This window comes from Amblyraja radiata, chromosome 5 (assembly GCF_010909765.2).
Source record: "Amblyraja radiata isolate CabotCenter1 chromosome 5, sAmbRad1.1.pri, whole genome shotgun sequence".
Classification (NCBI taxonomy): domain Eukaryota; kingdom Metazoa; phylum Chordata; class Chondrichthyes; order Rajiformes; family Rajidae; genus Amblyraja; species Amblyraja radiata.
The window spans coordinates 85,319,661-85,343,466 of NC_045960.1; the positions used below are offsets into that span (position 1 = coordinate 85,319,661).

General features: G+C 42.4%; 1 protein-coding gene across 2 annotated transcripts in view; it reads right to left on the reverse strand.

The window, feature by feature from the left end:
• Nucleotides 1–23,806, reverse strand: part of dcdc2c (doublecortin domain containing 2C) — a 114,338-nt gene that overhangs the window by 4,939 nt on the left and 85,593 nt on the right. Inside the window, exons 9-12 of one of the 2 annotated variants that reach the window (XM_033021654.1) lie at nucleotides 21,494–21,559; nucleotides 18,480–18,663; nucleotides 13,466–13,569; nucleotides 1,784–2,129 (exon numbers count right to left, since the gene is read on the reverse strand). In XM_033021654.1, coding sequence (XP_032877545.1) covers nucleotides 1,784–2,129; nucleotides 13,466–13,569; nucleotides 18,480–18,663; nucleotides 21,494–21,559 — 700 coding nt within the window. The remainder of the gene's footprint in view (nucleotides 1–1,783; nucleotides 2,130–13,465; nucleotides 13,570–18,479; nucleotides 18,664–21,493; nucleotides 21,560–23,806) is intronic. The other variant, XM_033021655.1, reaches the window with a different exon arrangement.

A 23,806-nucleotide genomic window follows, 5' to 3' on the forward strand; every position in this document is an offset into this window, starting at 1 on the left:
TGCTTGCTTCCCACTTAATAATGTTTTCCTTCGTTTGTTAATTCTAACTTCCATGCTTGTGGATTCAATGTTTCTATTTATAAAGCCAGGGATCCCATAGGCTTTGTAAAACTGGTGTCAGCCTGCCTTACCTGGTTGCACTCGTACCTGAATCAAAGTTCAATTCACGTTCCAAACTGAGCACAAAATAATATGTTTCTCTCTCCACAAAATGCTGCCTGATGTGTTGAGTATTTACAGGATGTTCTATTCTAATTAAATTGCTTTAACTGAGGAGATTAACTTTTATTATCATCTGCCTTTACAGAGGCAGTGACCAGGTCATGTCAATCACTGCAGGCTTATATCACTAACTATCTCCTGGAATTTATAAATAGACTCCAAAAGGCTGACAACTTCTTTGCATTGGAGCAGTTTCCTCAAAGACAGTATGTTTGTGGCAGAATACAAATCTAATCAGACCTTCTCATGGATTACAACATAATTTCCAAAGGTTTTCCAACTGCTTTAGTTGACCAAACCCAACTTTCATTCTCCTTCACTCCACAGGCTGTAGATAGTTGAGCTGCAGTGAATGGTGCACACTAATAAACCATTTGTCTCAAGCACTTCATTTGAGCAGGAGCAGAATTGTGTCAATTCTGAACAAGCTTTAAATTTCAACATTTTTTTATTATGGTTACGATGACACACGTCTATTATATATTAAAGAGTGGAATGTCAGCTTAATCCGACATTTCAGTTCAGCACCCTTCTTCAGACTGATCTGAGAAAGATCCCAACACGAAATATCACCTATCCATTCCCTCCACAGATGCCGTCCGACCCGCTGGATTCCTCCAGCACTGCTTTTTCCTCAGACAGTTGATCCAAAGACACATGTTCAAAACTCTGCATGTTAACCCAGAAATTTTAATTCAAGTCGTTCAGCAGCTTCCCCGCTAACACGTCAGTCAACTGCCCTGCCTTATTCCCCAAGACTAGGTCAGGTTTGCCTCTTCTCTATTGGAGCTATCAACATGTTGATTGACCACATTTTCCGGAACACACTTCACAAATGTAACCATCCAAGCCCTTCACATGAGGGCTGTCCCAGTCGATATCTAAAAGTAAAAACCCCCACTTTTACACCTATTATACTTGCAACTATCTGCAATCTCCCTACAAATTTCCACCTCTGATTCCTGCTGACTATTGGGGGGCCTTCCCGCTAGAGGATTCTTCAAGTGCAAGCAGATGACTGCACTACCAGAATGGCTTTGACAGTCGGTAATGTTGCAACCACAGACTCACCGGCTGTCAAAGTTCCCAATGGACATCAAATATATTCACCATATTCAAAAAGACTGAAGGAGCTATTACAAAATAAAAGCGGCATTTAAGTTTTGTTTCAAATTAGTATCTTAAAGCATTCAAATAAACTGGATTCTTCTCAAGAACACGTTGAACTTTCCGGACAAGGGCGGCAGGAGACTACCAACTCAAAACTACATTTTTTTCATTCCATAAAGCTCCATACAATTGCACTTCCCAAGTTTAACTTTCAGCTGTCCAGTGTATAAGCAATATAAAGGCACCATCTTCACATCCTTAAAGCAAACTGCATTGTAACAATTAACTAGTGCATGCTGATAAAGCAGTTGAATTTCATTAAAGTCCTTTACAGTGCTAACCTTTTCTAACTCTGTGACTTCAACATGCTCCTGTTTATCCGCTGGCTCATGCCTTGCTTGAGATTTAAGTGACGCCTCATCTTTCTGAGTAGATTGTCCTGAAGCCATACCTGCAATCTCATCATCATGGGCTGGGTTATAGACTTTGTGCCCTGGATCCTCCTGTTCACTATGAAGTTCATCTGTTGCAGAGGGTAGTGCATCTGAATTCTCCAGTGTACTGGTATTGCGATCAGTATTATTGGGCAGTCCATCCTCTTTAGTTTTGCTGTATTCTGGTGTGTTTACAACCAGTCCATCCTCATCGCCTGTCCACCCATTTGGATCATTCCACTGTTCCTTAACTATTCCGTAATCATCCATTCCATGAAGCACATCGTCTTCCTTATGGTTATTTGTGGACGTATCATTGTCATAAGGTGGTATTTCTTCCTCATGAACAACCTCAGCAGGGATCTATAAAATAAATGACATTGGTTTTACAGATTAGAAAATGCATTATGGCTATCACAGTCTTCACACGAAAATCATTTCAACAAGAGATGTTTGATATCCTTTACAGTGGATATCAGCATAAGAACTTATGAAATTGGAACAGTGGGCCATTTGAGTCTACTCCACCATTCATCAAGACCATGGCTGATCGTCTACAGTGCCATTTTCAGTCGTACCAACATATCCCTTGAAAACAATAATATCCAGAAATCTATCAATCTCTGCCATGTATGAAACTAATAACAGCACTTCCACAACCTTTTGGAATCTCAAAGCTTCACTGCCCCCTGAGTGAGAAGAATACTTCTCCAAATATCAGTCTAAACTGCTCGCTCCTTATTCTCAGAGTAGGTGCCTAGTCATAAAACCCTCAGTCAGTATAAATATGCCCTCTGCATCTAGACAGTCAAGGCCTTTACGAATCTCTGTTTTGATGCAATCTCTTCTCATTCTTAAACTCTGGAGAATACAATCCTATTCCACTCAATCTCACCTCATGCTGCAAACCCACTATTGAAGCCTTGCCTCATTCCCTCATCGAGGTAAGAAGAGAAAAACTGTACATGGTGCTCCATATGCAGTCTCACCAAGGCAATAAGTTATCTATGCTCCTGTCATTGAACCCTCGAGTTATAAAGATAAACATGCCACTTTCTCTCCTAATTGTTTGTCTCATCTGCATCTTATTTCAGTGAATTAACGACAAGCACATCCATGTACTAGGCATCACATGACCCAATCTCCGCTTGTCTGTTTTGTCAAAGTAGAACGCCTCACATTTCTCAAAGCTTTATTTTGCCTGCCATCCTCCTGCCCAGTCACACAATTTGCCCATGTTCCTCTTAGGTAGTCAGAATCTAATTCAGAATTATCAGCAGACTTGGAAATGTGACATTTGGTCCCCTCGTCCAAATCATTGATATGTAGTGCAAGTAGCAATTGGTGGTTCTTTAAAAAAAATACTGTGCTTGAAAGTTCAATCTTGCCTCTGAATTCATAAGAGATGCGTGCCTTCCTACAGCTGCCCTATCAATTTGGCTCATGTAAAAATTCAGTTAAAAACAACCCATGACTTCAATGTGAATTAATTATTAGGCTGTGGTACATGTTTCACATCCTTCACAGTCAATTCATGAGTTAGATGATAGAGTGTTGAGAGCGATTCACAATCACTGCTCCTGCAGACTGCTTCATTAATATGATAAACTGCCTTGTATGTGCAATGAACTGAACGCATTTTGTGCTGAACTATGATAAATACAAATTTTGCCGTGAAAAATGCATGTGGATCAAATGGAGAAAGATCATACAAATTCTTTTTGATTATGTCAGAGCCTTCTGCTGCCTGGAAACTATGGTAACTGAAGTTCTATTTGCACATTGCTTGCAGCAACTAATCATCAACAGTTCTACCTCACCAGAGGTCCATTCAGCAATTGTATGGGTGCTTGAATATCATACCAACTAACTGAAATGTTTTACAACCATAGGAGTGGTAAGTTTGTCTGTGGTGCACAATTTTAACTGACAACGGTGAATATACATTTTACTTCGGAGTCACGTGAGTGACCACGTGAAGAACCCGCCAGGACGCATGCGTGTCATATCGCTACACGCATTGCGAAACGACAGGCGGGGTGGAACGACGTTCCCCCGCAGCGGCAAGTTTAAAAGCCGGGACCGACAGGTAAGTGGTTACTCTGCAGTCATTATTGTTCCCATACTGTTTCACAGGTGGGGAAACGATGGACAAATCGAAAAAGTCAACCAGAGCTGCGACAAAGCTGGCGGGGGAGGACCACGGAGTTGCGGGCAGCCAGCAACGGCCAGTAATGGGATCAGCTGTGCCCGACTTAGCCCCCGCACTGGCCAGATCAACACCGCGGCCGGGCGGGAAGGCAAAACGAAAAACAAACAGAGCCGTTGACTCTGATGAGTCCGATTTTGAGGAGCCGCGAGCAGCCAGCGACCGTGCGCGCTGGAGCCGGATGGAGCGGCTCATGGAGCAAATGCTCCAACGTGACAGACTCTTGGAGATGGAGTCTAGTCACCGTGGGTCATACCTAACACCCACAGCAGCACCTTACGTAGGGCTGCACAGTGCATCTCCCTCGTCAGAGAGGAGTACTGGGGGTCAATTCTGGGCTGACCCCGAAGAGGGGTTTGTTGAACAAACTACAAGTGTGCAGGGGGTGCAGGAAGGAGAAAATCTACTGGACATGGTGTCCAACTACATACAGCCGGATCAGGCTGGACAAAACCTAGAACAGAAACTAGCTGCCAGCATTGATGTCCTGCCATTCAAGCAACTACAGGAACAGGCTGTGATGGACACCACTGCCAAATATCTGGCACCAGGAAATTGCGTATCCCTGAATGTTCCAGTTGTGAATAATTGTATCTGGCAACACGTCGGAGCAGCAGTTAGAAGCATGGATGTCAAGCTCCAGAGAATATTAAAACAGCAGGGATCACAGCATTCGCTCGCACAGTGGATGGGAAGGAAATGTCGCAAGAACAACAGGATGCACTGGCACTATTCTGCAAAAAGCAGTATGAAATCAATAGTATCAGAAAGAGTGCCATCCGACCTGCCTTAAATCCAAATTTGCAGGCCTGTGCAAACCTGGAGTCACAAAGCCACCAATGTTATTATTTGGTGGAAACCTGTCCAAGCAGGTTAAGGAGCTCGATGAGGAGGCAAAAACCCTGGGGCTCATAAAGGTGACAACAGCAAGGACCTCCCACAGCCACAGACAGCACCCTTATGCACCCACCAGCAGAACAGGAGAAGCTGGTGAAAGCTCAAAGGCCGGGCGTACAGGACAGCGGTCTTTTTAGGCCATGGCCCAGACCGGCCTTCGTGGAAAATGCGCAAACCCCAAACCCAAACCCAAACCCGGACACCGGCGCCTCAACCTCCTCGAAGACCACACAGGAAGAAGTAAACCTTCCACAGGTCACCATGGAGGTAGGTGGGTCTGGTCCCTTACAAATTATAGGAAGTGTGGATAATACACATATCGGTGGGAGATTACACTTCTTTTGGGAGGCATGGAGTGCATTAACAACAGACACATATATCCTAAGTACCAGGAGGAGGAGCCATCTTGGGGAGCGGCTGCTAACCAGCAGCCGTCCGTTTAATTCGCTTTTTTAAAAAAAGTTTTTAGTAAGTCCTGTGTTTCGTCCGTTGGAGAAATGGACTTTTTAATGTGGGGGGTAGGGGGCAATTTTACTTCTAGGTCCCTACCTGGTCGGTGAGGCAGCTTTTTCTCCAGGCTGCCCATCGACCCGTCCTCGTGGCCTACCAGCGGGCTTGGAGCGCCGTTTCCTGGCGGGGACCGCCCAGCACCTCGGCCTCGGTGGTGGCACAGCGCTGGAGCGCTGTCGCGGAGCGGAGCGGGCGATGCCTTGCCTGGGTCGCCGCGCTGGATCGACGCGCTGGAGCTCCGGTGAGCTGTGACCGCCGAGTTCAACACCTCCGGGCTGCGGGTCTGCGGAGCGGAGCGGGCGGCGCCGACTTCAACATCTGGAGCCTGGGAGCTCCAACCCGGCGCGGCCTTGTCGGCTTCGGAAGTCGCGGTCTCCAGCTAGGAAGCGGCCGTTCCAGGTGGCCCAGCCGCTGAGAGGACTCTCCCGACACCAGGGCAAGACCACCCGGTGAGAACGGCCAGGAACATCGGGCCTCCGTAGAAGCAATTGCGGTGGCCTCAATAGGCCTGACTTTGGGTGAACTTGGGGTTGGGGACTGGACATTGTGCCTTCCCCCACAGTGGTATCCATTGTGGGGGGATGATTTTTTTTGTCTGTAAGTAATCTTGTTAGTCTTTGTCCAAGATGGCTGTTGGAAGGGAGAGTGGACGCTGGCGCGCTTTAGCTGCCGCTGCCGCTGCTCTCTCTTCACATTGTGTTTTTGATTTTTTGTTTTGGGACTGAATTCTGTTTTTAATTTGTGTTTCTGTGATGTCTTTATTATTTATTTTATTCTGATTATATGTTTTCTATTCCTATTAATCTCTGTAAGGTGTCCTTGAGATTTCTGAAAGGCGCACAAAAATAAAATTTATTATTATTATTATTATTATTAAACAGTATCCAGGGATATACCATTGAATTTGTGCACAAAAATAGCCCCCCAGTTCAGCATGTACCGAACCGAACGTTCGTACTTTCACGAAAAGAAAAATTAGAAGCACATGCTGAACTGGTGAGACTTCACGCAAAGGGGGTAATTGAAAAAACCCCACGATTCTCTGGAATTTGTGTCTAATATCTTTACCAAAAACAAAAAAGATGGTGGTTGTCGCATCATCATAGATTTGACCAACTTGAATACATATGTGCAATATATTCATTTCAAAATGGAAACCTTTGTTACTGCCAAACAATTGATTTCTGAAGGCTACTTCATGGCTAGCATCGACTTAAAAGATGCTTATTATTCAGTGCCTATACGGACTGACCACAGACGTTATTTAAAATTCAACTGGATGGGGCAGGTTTTATCAGTATAAAGCTCTACCAAATGGATTAACATCAGCCCCCAGGCTGTTTACAAAAATCTTGAAACCAGCCCTAGCGTTTCTTCGGAAACAAAAACATATGATCATGGCCTATCTAGATGACATATTGATTGTGGGCAAAACTTTGGAATTAGCCAAACTAGCTGTATCAGCCACCAAATAATTGTTTGAGAAACTGGGGTTTATCATCCATCCAGTTAAATCTAAACTAACGCCTTCCACCATAATGGATAATTTGGGGTTTACTATTGACTCAGTTCACATGTCGGTGACTTTACCAAAGGACAAGGCTACAGTCTTAACTGAGGCCTGCAACAACCTCATTGACATCAGTGAACCATCTATCAGATTGGTAGCAAGGGTGATTGGCAAAATAGTGGCTGCTTTTCCAGCCACACAATTTGGACCTTTGTATTATCAAAATTTACAAAGGGCAAAAATACAAGCACTCAAAATTAATGCTGGTCATTTCGACAGACCAATGAAGCAACCAATCAAAGCAATTGTGGAATTAAAATGGTGGAGGGATAACATTTGGCATTGTTCCAGCCCTATTATTATCAGCAACCCCTCAGTGGTGCTACAAACTGATGCCAGTGCGCTTGGTTGGGGTGCAACCAATTCCATCTCCAGCTGTGGAGGTAGATGGAATGCACAGGAGGCATCATTACTACAGACACTTGGCATAAACTACCTGGAAATGTTGGGTGCGTTCTATGGCCTAAAGTCATACTGTTCTGGAATATATCACCAGCATGTTAGACTACTGATTGACAATACCACCGTGGTGGCATATATTAACCATATGGGTGGAATCAAATTGACATCATGTGACAATCTGGCTAATACAATTTGGCAATGGTGTATCCAGAGAAATATTTGGATATCAGCTACTTACCTACCAGGTAACCTAAATTCAGTGGCAGACACCAGGTCACGCAAATTCAATGAAAACATCGAATGGATGTTGGATATAAAAGTATTTGCTGAAATTGTAGCACGGTATGGAACACCAGATATCGATCTATTTGCATCTTGACTCAATCACCAGTTACCAAACTATGTTTCTTGGGAACCAGACCCTGGGGCATCAGCGATAGATGCTTTTTCGCTGCATTGGGGGAAATTGTTTTTCTATGCATTCCCTCCTTTCTGCCTCATCAGTCAGGTATTACGCAAAATACAACAAGACTCGGCGTCTGGTATTTTGGTAGTGCCCGATTGGCCTACTCAACCATGGTTCCCTGTGATACTCGACATGGTCTTAGAACCATGTATCACCATCCTGAAACGACCAGATTTGTTGGTTCATCCCGTAACTGGTGATAGCCATCCATGTCATAATACGACAAATGTATTCATTTGTAGAGTCTAAAGAAACCTCTACTGGAACTGGGACTGACGGACCGAACATTGAACATTATCTCAGCGGCTCACAGGCAGTCCACCAAAAAACAATATCTGGTATACATCAGGAAATGGGAGATATATTGTCACAGAAACAACATCACTTACAGCTCGATGAACATAACGTCTGTTCTGGAATTCCTGGCAGGCCTCCATTATGACGAGAGGCTCAGTTACAGTGCCATTAACTGTGCCAGAAGTGCCCTTTCAGCATATCTATGGCGAGGATCAGAGCGTCATTCTGTTGGGACTCACCCTCTGGTAACCAAACTTATGAGGGGAATTTTTAATATCAATCCCCCAAGAACCAGGTACTCTCAAATATGGGATGTGAGTATTGTCCTAACGTTGCTAAGGAACTGGTCTCCAGCAACAGCTCTATCCCTGCAAAAAACAGTCATGCTGATGGCTTTGGTCACAGCACAAAGGGTACAGTCTTTACATAAGTTAAGGCTGGACAATATGACTTCTTCAACAAGAAATATAACTTTTCATATTCACGAATTAGTCAAACAGAACAGACCGGGATCATCAGGCCTCAAAATAGAATTTAGGGCCTACCCTGTAGATGATCGTCTCTGTATAATAAGACATTTATTGTTATATATGGAGAACACCAAAAACATCAGAGGCAATGAGATGGCACTACTAATCAGTCACAAGCAACCCCACAAAAAAGTGTCGGTTCAAACTATTTCCAGATGGCTGAAACAGGTTTTAACAACAGCTGGGGTGGATACTAACATATTCAAATCTCATTCCACCAGGGCTGCAGCTACATCGGCAGCTATGGAGTTGGACGTACCGATGGACCAAATCCTGGAGACAGCAGGATGGTCAAGGGAAAAAATGTTCCAACAATTCTACCATAAACCAGTGGTTAAACCTGGAACTTTTGCAGAATCAATTTTAAGTTCTGTAATATGATTTCACCCCATAAAATAGGGGCTATAATTTGTTATTAATAAATTTATCATGGATTTCAATGTCGGATTCATGTTTAAACATGTTAACACAATTCCTCCCTTAGTCAATTAAGGCAGATGTGATGCATGGACTCGTTTCCACGGCATGAAATCACAGAGCTTTGAAATCTTCACGTAGTCACTCACGTGACTCCGAAGTAAAATAGTAAGATTAAACGAGAACTTACCAGTTCGAAGTTTGATCGTTATTTTATGAGGAGTAACGTTGAGGGATTACGTGCCCTCCGCTCCCACCCTTGATCATAAAGTTCAACTGGTATCCTCTTCTCTAATCTTACTATGTTCAGTCATAACTGTTATCTGTGATTTCACACCGCTGCTTTGAAGAATGACACGCATGCGTCCTGGCGGGTTCTTCACATAATCCCTCAACGTTACTCCTCATAAAATAACGATCAAACTTCGAACTGGTAAGTTCTCGTTTAATCTTACTATTTAGTTGCACATTAATTTCAAGCATCGTTAATGAAGTTGGGGCCAAATTATCACCTTGAATAAGTACCAATTATAAAGGGAAACATGAGAGTTAACTGGATCACACACAGAAGGAAGTGAGAACCGACTCACATGCCATAACAGATCATCTGCTGATGTGTTAGTCAACAAAATATTGTATTAAAATGACTTGACTGTAAACAAACACAAAAAGAATCATCAGCATTTATCGTGGAATGCAATTGAATGTTAATTTTATTCCCCATTAAGGACACAATTATTATTTCTAGAAAGGTCGTAATTCTTTGCCTCATATTCACCATGTATATTATTCCATTTTGTGGCCTACTTATGGGTAACTTGCTTTCGAAAAGTTCACAAATCCACCCAACATAAAATCATTCAAACTACAAGAGGAGAGTCGGTTAATAAGCAGCTGGCGATGTGTTAACTTTGCAGAAATATCAGCTCTATGTAATGTATTTATCTTTGATCAAAGCTTCAGGAAGACTTGAGCAGAAACATGGCATTAAATCACATTATCAATTCAGGAAATCCCTTCATAATCAGGAACTGGCACAAGTGAAAGGTCTGGATAGAGTGGATGTGGAGAAGATGTTTCCACTAGTGAGAGTGTCTAGGACCAGAGGCCATAGCCTCAGAATAAAAGGATGTACCTTTAGAAAGGAGGTGAGGAGGTATTTCTTTAGTCAGAGGGTGGTGAATCTGTGGAATTCATTGCCACAGATGGCTGTAGAGGCCAAGTCAATGAATATGTTTAAGGCAGAGATTAACAGATTCTTGATTAGTAAGGGTATCAAGGGTGGAAGAAGGCAGGAAAATGGAGTTGAGAGGAAATGATAGATCAGCCATGATTGAATGGTGGAGTAGACTTGATGGGCCGAACGGCCTGATTCTGCTCCTAGAACTTATGAACATGAGTTTGATGCCTACTCCTCTTTAATTTATTCTTATGATGTGTGCATTCCTGGCAAGGCTGGCATTTACTGGCCATTTCTTGTGGCCCTGAAGATAAATGTTGTAAAGTGTGTGTAGTGAAAGCACTCTAATAGTGCAACTGGGTAGAGAGAAGACACAAGAGACTGCAGATGCTGGCGGCTTGACCAAACTACTAGAGGAACTAAGCGTGTCAGGCAGCATCTATGGCGGGAAATGGACAGAAAATGTTTCAGGTCAGGACTTTTCTTAAAAATCAGGATTCTTTTTCAAGGCAGAGTGGCCTGACCCAAAACATTGTCTCTCCATTTCCCTCCACAGATGCTGCCTGACCTGTTGAGTTTCTCTCACAGTTGGTTTTCAGTGCTATTAGTTTACCATGAACAACCCAATATTGGCATTGGCTAAGCCTGGATGATCATTGCCTGGGAGGGTGATGGTGATCAAACTCCTGAAGATTAAGAGCTCACATGATTCTCAATAATGACAGTCAATGGATCGAAAGTCCTGCCAGGTGATACCTTGGTGAGGTGCTGCAGTTTCTGCAGTGCGGTAAGTGGGGAGGAGACAATGCAACTATGAAATGCTGTTCAGTGGCCACTATGGATGTTAACTGGATTGACAGTTAAGTAATTGCTTGAGGTGCCTGAGTGATTATGCAGGTGTACCTCTGTAGGAACATGAACTTAACTCCATCATCCCCTTGACTTCTGGATATAACCATATAACCATATAACCATATAACAATTACAGCACGGAAACAGGCCATCTCGACCCTTCTAGTCCGTGCCGAACACATAATCTCCCCTAGTCCCATATACCTGCGCTCAGACCATAACCCTCCATTCCTTTCCCATCCATATAACTATCCAATTTATTTTTAAATGATAAAAACGAACCTGCCTCCACCACCTTCACTGGAAGCTCATTCCACACAGCTACCACTCTCTGAGTAAAGAAGTTCCCCCTCATGTTACCCCTAAACTTCAGTCCCTTAATTCTCAAGTCATGTCCCCTTGTTTGAATCTTCCCTACTCTCAGTGGGAAAAGCTTTTCCACGTCAACTCTGTCTATCCCTCTCATCATTTTAAAAACCTCTATCAAGTCCCCCCTTAACCTTCTGCGCTCCAAAGAATAAAGCCCTAACTTGTTCAACCTTTCTCTGTAACTTAGTTGCTGAAACCCAGGCAACATTCTAGTAAATCTCCTCTGTACTCTCTCTTTATATTGAGCTTTACAAGAACAAACAACTATTTGGCAGTATATACAGTGGAACTGTACGCTATTTTGATGGCAATTCGGTGGATGGAACAGGTGCAACCATGTAAAGTAGTAATATGTAGCGACTCATTATCTGCAATCCAGAGTATTGGGTCTGGTGCATCCCATAGGCGGCCTGACTTAGTTTATGAAATCCTGCTACTATTAAGCCAAGTGACAAGGAGGGGCAGTGACGTGACTTTGTTGTGGGTCCCAGCACACATTGGTGTTCTAGGGAATGAAAAGGTGGATAAATTGGCAAAGGAGGCTGTAAAAAAAAGAAACATAGAGGTAAACTTACAACTATCCAAATCTGAAGGAAAACACATTGTGTGGAAGAAAATAATTCAGGAGTGGCAACAATACTGGGAACAGGAGACAAAGGGGAGACACCTCTATTCACTACAAAACAGAGTGGGCATTACAGCAAGAAGAGGGGGGAACAGGAGGGAACAGGTAGTATTAACAAGATTGAGGATAGGACACACTCACCTGAACAGCACATTAAAAATATTGGGAAAACACCCTACTGGGCTGTGTGAGGAATGCCATCAACCAGAAACAGTTCAGCATTCCCTAGTTGCATGTAGGAGATATGAGACAGAAAGAGGATTTATGATCATTGAAATGAGGAAAATTGGATTGACAGAAATATCAGTAAAGAACATTCTAGAGTGTGGAGGGAAAGGAAAAGGAATAAAGTTGTTGTTTGATTTCTTGAGGGCCTCTGAGCTTATAAAAAGGATCTAATATATAGACATGAGTACTGTGGAATGAAGCCAGAAGGTGGCAGCAATGCAACATTGCGGATGCCGGCTGCCGTAAAACTCCAAAGAAGAAGAAGAAAAGAAGAAGAAGACTTCTGGATATCAGAATTTATTTAGGGGGTCAAGAGATTAATCACTGACCATAGAATAGACTCTGACCAGCACTAATATCTATGGTTAAATGGGACTTATCTAGTTGGGTATTTATTTATTGGTGGCTGCCAATATTTTAGGATATTGATGGTGTGAAATAAGATCACTGTTTTTGATTGTCAAGCAAATGTCGTGGGTGCACCAAGCATCAGTAATTTGTATTTAAAGTCCTATACAAAACAAAAAAAATCACTTATTTTCTGTTAAAATAACACGTTCATCTAGTTTTCTAGAGGGTGAGATTGAGGACAGGGCACTTGTCTGTCCTCAGCCTTCTCCATTGCTATGGAAGAGATCGATCTGCCAAACCCCATCTCTCTACTGCCACACAATAAATACTGGATGGTCAACTTTAAGAGGTGAACAGAGAGGAGTAAGTGAGCCTTGTTAGAGGACCTGAGAACACAAACCCTCATCCCATTAGACAATCAGATTATTCTGATACTGAACCAACTTTCAGATGGAATAACCTGTCAGTGAAGCTGTGGTAAAAACTGTTGAGAACTTAATGCAAAGTAATGGAATTGATGAGCAAGCTCAGTGGCTCAAATGGCCCACTTCTTCTGCTAACTATTATGTTTTTAAACAGAATTATATGGGGGAAAATGAATTTATTTAAATGTTTGGTAAAATGCATGCATCTAGTTTTGGATGTAACAAGATAATTAAAATGGTTTTAAATAACTTGCGAGGAGTGACCAAAACCATCTGGTAATACATACAGAATTCTGAATGATACAAAATCATATTGTGCGTTTACAAAAGAGCAAGAAAAACATGCATTTCAAAGAATGTAATATTTTAACCTGATCAATCGGTAGATCCACTCTCATGTCTGCATCTTCCCTCACCTCAGCAGCATCTTGAGTTTCTTTCTGAGCGTCTTGAGCTTTAAACACACCATTATCTTCTAAACCAAACAGACATAATATCCATCATGTTACACACAAGCACACGCATGCTTGCTTTACATCTAATAACTTTGATTTTAGTGAAGATATATCACATACTATGTGACTGTCAAATAGATCAGAGGAATCCACTAGCCAGTAGATGTTAGAAATCAAACATTTACCCCATTAATTTCATCAAAAAAAATGGTCACCATATCTTACTCATGCCTATTTTTCCAGCAGCGACATCAGTAACGTGAAACTGACCCCAAGGCCCAAAGGTAACGTTAACTAAATTATTAAAATATTCCAAAATGGTTGGATTCTCCAATTGGGATGTGAGATCCAATGAGTTTTGCAACATATAAAACTGTTGATTCACCAGGTAATTTTTCCAGAAAAAAAAAATCAATAACTTTACCACAATGATTTTATTCATTTAACATTTGATTCGAAGCAATTCATGTCTTTTGGTCCAAAACAATTAGGTGAATACATTTCACCAAATCTATCCCAGCTGAGATCCAATAGTTAAATAGTTATTCGGCATTATGGCATTTTACTCTCAAACACTCTTCTTGATATCAAGATCTGAACATGGCATCCATAGTTATTGTGGTGGAGGCTGCTGTCAAAAGCGTACCACCTAGTGTGTCTGTTTTCCCCCATTCCCCATCTCTTTTTATCTTCTGTATGAATTGATTGATCATAATTGTTGTCCAGTATTTGCACAACTGGCCATGTATCATTTATAAACCTTGTCAGTTGATTATTAGAATGGAGATTAGTATCAAATTCTGCCTACCTCTCCCATGTCAACAGTTTATTACCAGCAGCTCTTGTTTTATTCACTTTGAAATATTAAACATCCATTTGGTCTTTTGAAGATCTGACAACGTATGATGGGATACCTTAGAAGAACCCTTGGGCCTCTCCTGCTCTGATTTCCCCCATCCCCCTCTCCAGACCATCATGTGCAGCCATGTTCTGGTTAAAGACCCTGCCACTGAGCTCAGGGAGTGAATGAGTAGTATTCCGATATTGCCCTAACCTTAAAAGCAGCCAACCCTATCTCTTTGTGCTCTCTAATGGATTTTGTGGTTCATAATAATATCACATTCTCAATTGGGAAGGAAAATTCATTGTATAAGCTCTCTAAAAATTCAAGCTGTCTCCTGAATTGCCTTTATCATAAATTGTAAGTTTGAAAACAATGGACAAAACATGTTTTTTTTGTAATTTTGGGGGGGTTGGGGGGAGTCATTCACCAGCAGTTAGATACAGGTGAGGAGGGTCTATCAAAGCAATTAATGCCCATACATGTAGCATCACTTCTCTGGATTGGAAATGTGGTACAATAAGAGCATGGAAATATGGATACACAGTTATGTCAATCTTCTTGGAAAGGACAAGATCTTGCATCCAAATCCACTCTGCCTGGCCACATTCCATCCCTAACACTCCCCACTACAATAGGCAAAAATAATGAGCCAGCCATCTGACTTCTAAACTTTGATTCTGACAACTGCTTCTCGGCACAAGAAATTCATGAAAATATTACATTAGTCTCAGGGAATGCACAGAGATTTTGTTTCCACGTTGATGCCTGCATTAAATTATTTTTATGTGCTGTTTGACTTTTATCATACTCCCTTAATTTTTTCACCAAATTATTTCTGAAATATCAATGGCTGCCTAGTTTAAGTGCCAGTGTCTGGTTCACCAGTAATGAGGAGAGTCAGCCTCTTAACCTTTAAACTAGCCAGCTCTTTCCTTAGCCCCACTTGTACAACCTTAAATCATATAAAAATCTCAAGACTTTTTAACGAAGAGGCAATATAAAAATGGCAGCGTTGACATTACTACTTAAAATTACAATGAAGGGGAAAGGCAAGACAATTGTGAAGTTTATCACACAGGTAAGTGGGAGAACAGTGCTTCCAAAATAATGTTACAGGGATTGAAGGACTTGAAGAAATAAGTTAGTCCTTAGTTACAAGAAAAGGTAGAGTATCTGCTGCAACAGTACCAAATGCCCTGACACCCCAGACTGATAGAGTAGTATGGGTGTCAGGGGTTATGAGAAGAAGGCAGGAAAATGGGTTGAGAGGGAAAGGTAGATCAGCAATGATTGATTGGCGGAGTAGACTTGCTGGCTTAATTCTACTCAAAAAACTTATAAGTGCGGGGAGTTGAATACAATGTTCAGCCTACTCTTTGTATAGGATTTGAGTATAATAATAATAATAATACATTTTATTTATGGGCGCCTTTCAAGAGTCTCAAGGACACCTTACAAAAATTGAGCAGGTAGAGGAAAAACATGTAAGGGGAATGAAATAAATAGTAGAGACATGACTAGTACACAAAGTAAAGACAGAATTCAATACAAAACACAGTATGAGGCAATTAATGCACAGATGAAAAGGGACGGGGACGTGGGGCTAAGGATAGGCAGAGGTGAAGAGATGGGTCTTGAGGCGGGACTGGAAGATGGTGAGGGACATGGAATTGCGGATCAGTTGGGGAGGGAGTTCCAGAGCCTGGGAGCTGCCCTGGAAAAGGCTCTGTCCCCAAAACTGCGGAGGTTGGACTTGTGGATGGAGAGGAGACCGGCTGATGTGGATCTGAGGGACCGTGAGGGTTAGTAGGGGGAGAGGAGGTCAATGAGATATGGGGGGGCCAGATGGTGGAGGGCTTTGTAGGTGAGGATCAGGATTTTGTAGGTGATCCGGTGGGAGATGGGAAGCCAGTGAAGTTGTTTGAGGACTAGAGTGATGTGATGCCAGGATTTGGTATGGGTGATGAGTCGGGCGGCTGCGTTCTGGACCAGTTGGAGTCGGTTGATGTAGGTGGAGCTGATGCCAAGGAGAAGTGAGTTGCAATAGTCCAGTCGGGAGGAGATTAAGGCATGGATGAGTCTTTCAGCAGCGGGCGGTGTGAGAGAGGGTCTGAGTTTGGCGATGTTGCGGAGATGAAAGAAGGAGGTTTTAATGACATGGCGGATGTGAGGCTCAAGGGAGAGGGTGGAATCAAAGATCACGCCAAGGTTGCGGGCCTGGGGAGATGGGGAGACAGTGGTGCCGTCGATGGTGAGAGTGGGGTTATTGATTTTGCTGAGTGTGGCTTTGGAGCCTATGAGGAGGAATTCTGTCTTATCGCTGTTGAGTTTGAGGAAATTATGTTGCATCCAGGTTTTTATAGCTGACAAACAGGAGTTGATATGGGAGAGGGGGGGGGGGGGTTGTGGGGGGATTTGGTGCCAAGGTAAATCTGGGTGTCATCAGCGTAACAGTGGAAGTCCAGATTGAAGTGGCGGAGTATCTGACCAAAGGGGAGGATGTAGATGATGAAGAGGAGGGGGCCGAGTACGGAGCCTTGGGGAACGCCTTGAGTGACTGCGGCTGTAGCAGAGGTGTGGTTGTGGAGAGAGATGAAGTAGGATCTGTTGGAAAGGTAGGAACGGAGCCAGCTGAGTGCAGAGCCTTCAATGCCGAGGTCTTTGAGTCTGGTGAGCAGGATGTTATGGTTCACTGTATCGAAGGCTGCGCTCAGGTCGAGGAGGATGAGGATGTTGAGGGAACCAGTGTCAGCAGAGGTGAGGAGGTCGTTGAGGACTTTGAGGAGAGCAGTTTCTGTGCTATGGAGGGGGAGAAAGCCAGATTGGAGGGGTTCAAGTAGGTTATACGCAAGGAGGTGGGAATGAAGTTGCGACGCAACGATACGCTCCAGGGTTTTTGAAAGAAAGGGGAGGTTTGAGATTGGGCGGTAGTTAATGATAGAGGAGGGATCAAGACCAGGTTTCTTTAAGATTGGTGTAACGGCAGCAGTTTTGAAAGCGGAGGGGACAATTCCTTGAGACAATGAGGAGTTGAAGAGATTAGTGAGGTAGGGGCAGAGAACGGGGAGGCAGGACTTCAACAGGGGAGTGGGGAGAGGGTCGAGGGAGCAGGTAGTGGGTTTGGAAGAGCTGATGAGTTTGGAGATTTCAATAGGGGTGACCATGTCAAACTGGGAGAGGAAGCAGTGTGGAGGAGGGGTAAGGAGGTCAGTGGAGATGTTGAAAGGAGGGGCCTTGGTAGGTGGTGGAGTAGATGCTGGGGAGTCGGGTACAGGGGATAAAGATTGATAGATGGTGCTGATTTTATCAGCGAAAAAGTGGAGGAATGCGTTGCAGAGATCCGGAGTAGAGGTAGGGAGTGTTGGCTCGAGGCTTGAGGAGGAGCAGGGAGGTTCTACTGCAGTTGGACAGGGTCTTGGTGAGACCACACCTGGAGTATTGCGTACAGTTTTGGTCTCCTAATCTGAGAAAAGACATTCTTGCCATAGAGGGAGTGCAGAGAAGGTTCACCAGACTGATTCCTGGGATGTCAGGACTTTCATATGAAGAAAGACTGGATAGACTCGGCTTGTACTCGCTAGAATTTAGAAGATAGAGGGGGATCTTATAGAAACTTACAAAATTCTTAAGGGGTTGGACAGGCTAGATGCAGGAAGATTATTCCCGATGTTGGGGAAGTCCAGAACAAGGGGTCACAGTTTAAGGATAAGGGGGAAATCTTTTAGGACCGAGATGAGAAAAACATTTTTTACAAAGAGAGTGGTGAATCTCTGGAATTCTCTGCCACAGAAGGTAGTTGAGGCCAGTTCATTGGCTATATTTAAGAGGAAGTTAGATGTGGCCCTTGTGGCTAAAGGGATCAGGGGGTATGGAGAGAAGGCAGGTACAGGATACTGAGTTAGATGATCAGCCATGATCATATTGAATGGCGGTGCAGGCTCGAAGGGCCGAATGGCCTACTCCTGCACCTAATTTCTATGTTTCTATGTTTCTTGATACCAGCACTCATTTGATTAGCAAGCAAAGGTAGATTTTACAGTACAATGTGCTTACTTTAAAAACAATTATTAAATTGTTGCAACTAACCGTATTCAGCCAATGGACCAGCCGAATGTTTGTGGTGTTTGACCTTCATAGGTTTTGCACGAAAAATTGAATTTTTCTCCCTGGATGGTTTTGCTTCCAGGTCTTTGGACTGCCCTTGAACCATTTGCGGAGCTCCCACAAGCACTTGTCCATCTGTCGTAGAATGGGAACTATCACCTTCAGACTGGATATTTGAGAGAGAAACATTTTTCATGTTCTTAAAATTGTTTTTTCTTTCGGAACATAAAAAAGACATAAAGCTTGCCCAATTAGTATGTATGGCATATTCATTTCTCAGTAATCCCTTTTTAATGAACCGTAAAGCTCTTGGGAAGAGGCAGCAATTGATTTCCCCTAAATCCTCGACTATCTTAACTGAACAGTGTATCAGTCACAGAACTGGGCAAACTCATGATTTACTAGCTCATTGCAATGCCTGCATTCGCAATAAAAAATCTCTCCGCTCTATTTGGGAGTGGAGTATTTAAGTGACTCTTGTGTCACAGTAGCAAAGCTGTAAAATATTCCTAGCCTAAAATAAATAATCTAATTTCCTCATTCTCATTATTACAAGGCTGATGCTGAAATGGGAACAAAGACTTGGGTATAGGTTGAGAATACAGTCAATTCGGAATAATAACATGGCCCAAATTGTTCTCAGCATCCCTGGAAATGGTTTATATCCTATCCCTTTGAAACAATCTACTACTCGGGACTTTGTTCAGTTTCCAGAGGTCACACTGAGCAAAATATTAACAGGCATTTGTATTTACATGACAGGTTTGAAGTTGAAAAAATGTCTCAAGGTACTTCACAGAGATGTAATAACAGAAGTAAAGTATTGCATCTTTCGTCTCCAACACCTTACATTGATTTTCAAAGAGCACACGACATGTTTTATATATTCCATTCATAACTTGGAATATAGAGAAAATGCTGAGTGAATTCATTCATTCACATCTAAAATAAGCTTTCACCTCATGTGCCAGACTGAATTTAAAGTCATGCTCCCAAAATTTAAGTAAAAGACAATGATGGATGTCAATATTTAAGATTTCAACAATATCCTCTGCTAATGATAGACCTTTTAGCTTTGATGCAAGATGAATGGGATGCAAATTAACAATGTCACCACACAGCCCTCCAACACATCTGAACACCAGTATCAAAATAGCACTACCTTCTGATGTTCTGTAGAGGTTTACACCTCACATTGTTTCACTGAATGTAATTTTAAAATGATGTCTATCTTTGGAGTTTGAAATTTCAATATGAGAGATCAGGATGGGAATTTCACAATTCACTTTATATCAGCCTGTGCTGGATTCAAATTCTAATCCAAAGGGAAAGAACAATGCACCAACTCTGGTTGTTTCCATTGGAAATCTTCCATGCAACATTGTAGATATCATTAGCTTAATTGTTGCTCATTAAACTCAAACCAACTTGATTTTCTTTGCTATGTTTCCCAAAACATTCTCTGTGTTCTGATACAGGGTTATTGGGACTGATACTCTTAATCTTGTCACTCTTTCCACAGATACTTTCCTGATGAAGACTTTAACATATTTTTTAATTTCAGATTTCCAGCATCTGCAGCATTTCTTTGCAAGGTATCTATCTTGTGAATAAATTGAGAGAGGCTGGGCATGCCCTCTGTTTATTTGCAACACAGAGACAATCTTCAGGTCAAAGCCTGCAGGTTTGGTGACTTGGAATCTGACTTTTTTTGCCCATCTGACAATCAGTTGATATGGTTTTAGTTTAAAGAAGAAGGTATTGGGTTTTTAAGTGAAAGGGATATAGAGATTGTTTAAAAGAATTAGCCATATTCTGGAGAGGAGTTTGGAGGACACTCAGTTGTTCAATGACTACAGAAGCCAACTGAATCTGTCGGAAACCAGGACTTTACTGTATAACAGTAATAGTCATTGCACTATTAGTGTCTGAGTAATATATTTATATTTGGATAAATGAGGTTATAAAGAATACCCTACACCCTATCATTTATAATGTAAAAAGATAGACACAAAGTGCTGGAGTAACTCAGCGGGTCAGCCAGCATCTCTGGAGAAAAGGAACAGGTGAAGTTTGGCGTAGGGATCCTTCTTCAGATGTATTCCTTACAAAGAAAAAACATTTTATATTGGGGTTGCCATGAAACATCCCAACCCCTGTGTGCTTTCAGGTGTAAGTGGTCAATGCCTGTATTATAAAACAAGCTCATAGTGAATTGACACCCCCATCTACGTTTATTGCCTTTCTCTGCAATGGACAGAAGTGAAAATAAAATGTCACAAGGACGACGAGCTCACCATGAGCTCACCTCGCCCCATAGCGAACCCCAATTTCATCCCCAAACGTGAACCTTTACCTAGCTGATTCTGAACCACTGGCTCTGTATCAAAGTGAATACAACCATCTCGCCTGATGTTTTGTGAAATCTTAATTTTTCACACAAAATTCTGCTCACCATTGTTTTGGTGATGTTATGCTATCAATGTCTCCATTATAGTAGACAAAATACAAATATTAATCATCCTGTACATTGTATGCTGTTAGTCTATTAAAAATAAAGAAAACTAAAAAGAAATAGCAATTGATTATAGAAGAAAATTATCTTTCTAGAAACTTACACTACATTAATCATTTCGTACTTGCCAAAACATTGTCAATTGGTTAATGGCAAAAAAACAATCTATAATCAAAATTAAAATGTGTCAAGTGATAAAGTCGCATAAAGCTAGTTAACGAATTTAAGATAGTAAAATAGGCCTACACCGTTGACCACAATGGAAAACAAAATATTGGTTATGGTATGATAGGATCTGATAGCTTGATATGAACCTGCTTCCCACACACGGTGAAAGCTGATTTCCTATTCTAAATGTTTTAAGCACACACCATCTTCTATCCTACAAATAGACAGAGAAAGATCTTTACTACTATACAACGGTTTAAGGTGGACTGCTGCACGCCAAACTAACCCACTGGTGGGATAACAGCCAGTTTACCTGCTGGGGAGAGAACAAAAATCCAGAGTCACTTGATTCACCATGGGATATGTCATGCAGCTCAAACTGAGAAGACAAAAGTTCAAATTAATGGCAATTTAGTAGAATTACAGGCCTAAACTGGGATAGGGAACATAAATGTCCTTAGCTAAAACAGACAATTAAAATGATTGGATATTCTAACACTAGGCAAAACATAATTGTGGACTACCGTAGGCCACAGAATCTCATGACTATACTTTGGATTTTACTCAGAAGCAAAGATCAAAGGGGCAATCTCATTTAGTCATTGCCAATCTTCCTTTGTTTAACATGGAATCCATCTTGAAATTTAAAAGTAGTGTTATTACATGGTTTTCTTTTCAACCCCTCAGCTGGAAAATATAAACAGAAGTTTAACTTAAACTATTCCTTGCAAAATTAACAAAATCATCCCAAAAGAGGATCAAAAGGACTGTAATGGACAATGACAACACAAGAAAAAATGTTTAAAGTGACCAGCATTGAGGGCCAATTTGATAAGATAGTAAAGAGCTAGAAAAGATAGTGAAGATAGTAAAGATAATCATAGCTCATAGCCAAAATGATCCATTACCAAATGAAGCATACTTCCTAAGAATTCCTAATCAACCGTGACTGGTATTGAATAGGAACACAGAAAAGGTAGACAAAAATGCTGGAGAAACTCAGCAGGTGAGGCAGCATCTATGGAGTGAAGGAATAGGCGATGTTTCGGGCCGAAACCCTTCTCCAGACCCGAAACGTTGCCTATTTCCTTCGCTCCATAGATGCTGCCTCACCCGCTGAGTTTCTCCTGCATTTTTGTCTACCTTCGATTTTCCAGCATCTGCAGTTCCTTCTTAAACAGGAATAAAGAAAACCCTGTTTTCCTTAAAATACTATCAGATGCAAAACAAGCCAGAAACTAATGGGCCTGTCCCACTTAGGCGATTTTTCAGGCAACTGTCAAGTCATAGCCGGTTGCTGAAAACCTGGCGACTGGAACAGCGACTGTCAGAGTGGAACACACACATACACATAACTTCCTTCACCAGCCAGTTATGCAGGCGGGGGACAGGGCAAGCAGTGGGGTGCTGTGAAATTTACACGGTGCAAAGCCAATGTGATACAGACACACACCACGATGAACAGGAAGGTTGGCGCTGTAATTAAGACGGTGAAACACAGTTTACGGGAAGGGTCACAAGCCCTTTAAAAGAGGGGGGGAGAGAGGGGTGAGAGGGGGAGAAGGGGGGATGGGTGGGGATAGGGAGTGGAGACAACTTTTAAGAAGCCAGAGATACACGGCTGTGAAGCTCGGCGGACATTAACATTCTCGGACGGTTATCCTTGGTTCTGAAAACTACTGTTCACGTTTTTTTTCCCCAATGAGCCAATGCACCGGCGACAACCTACAAGAACCTACGAGAACGCCCTGGCGATCCACTATCACTGCACCTACGGCATGAGAATTCTCGCTACTCTCTATGGCGACTTCATTCTGGTCGCCGCTAATTTTTCAACATGTTGAATGAAGCCGCGACTAGTTCCGAGAATGCGAGAACTACTCACGACCCTGAAGGCGACTGCCCAGCAACCGCCCGCGAACATGTGGCGATCATGCATACTCTCCTGTATTTGCCTAAAAGGTCGCCTAAGTGGGACAGGCCCATGAGTGTGTCGCAAACTAAAAAGTGAGGAAACACTTTGGGACTGAATTATTCAGACCATTAATAATGACACAACAGAAAGGCAGAAGCAGTTCCTTCCAGAATCTTTGGTAATCTATCTAAATGGCATCGTTGGGAAAAGAGGAAGTACAACGGGATCTGGGGGTCCTTGTGCATCAGTCTATGAAAGTTAGCATGCAGGTACAGCAGACAGTGAAGAAAGCGAATGGCATGTTGGCCTTTATAACAAGAGGAATCGAATATAGGAGCAAAGAGGTCCTTCTGCGGTTGTAGAGCCCTAATGAGACCACACCTGGAGTGTGCAGTTTTGGTCCCCTAATTTGACGAAGGACATTCTTGCTATTGAGGGATTGCAGCTTAGGTTTACAAGGTTAATTCCCGGGATGGCGGGACTGTCATATGCTGAGAGAATGGAGCAGCTGGGCTTGTACACTCTGGAGTTTAGAAGGATGAGAGGATATCTCATTGAAACATATAAGATTGTTAAGGGCTTGGACACGCTAGAGGCAGGACACATGTTCCCGATGTTGGGGTAGTCCAGAACCAGGGGCCACAGTTTAAGAATAAGGAGTAAGCCATTTAAAACAGAGATGAGGATACACTTTTTCTCACACAGAGTGGT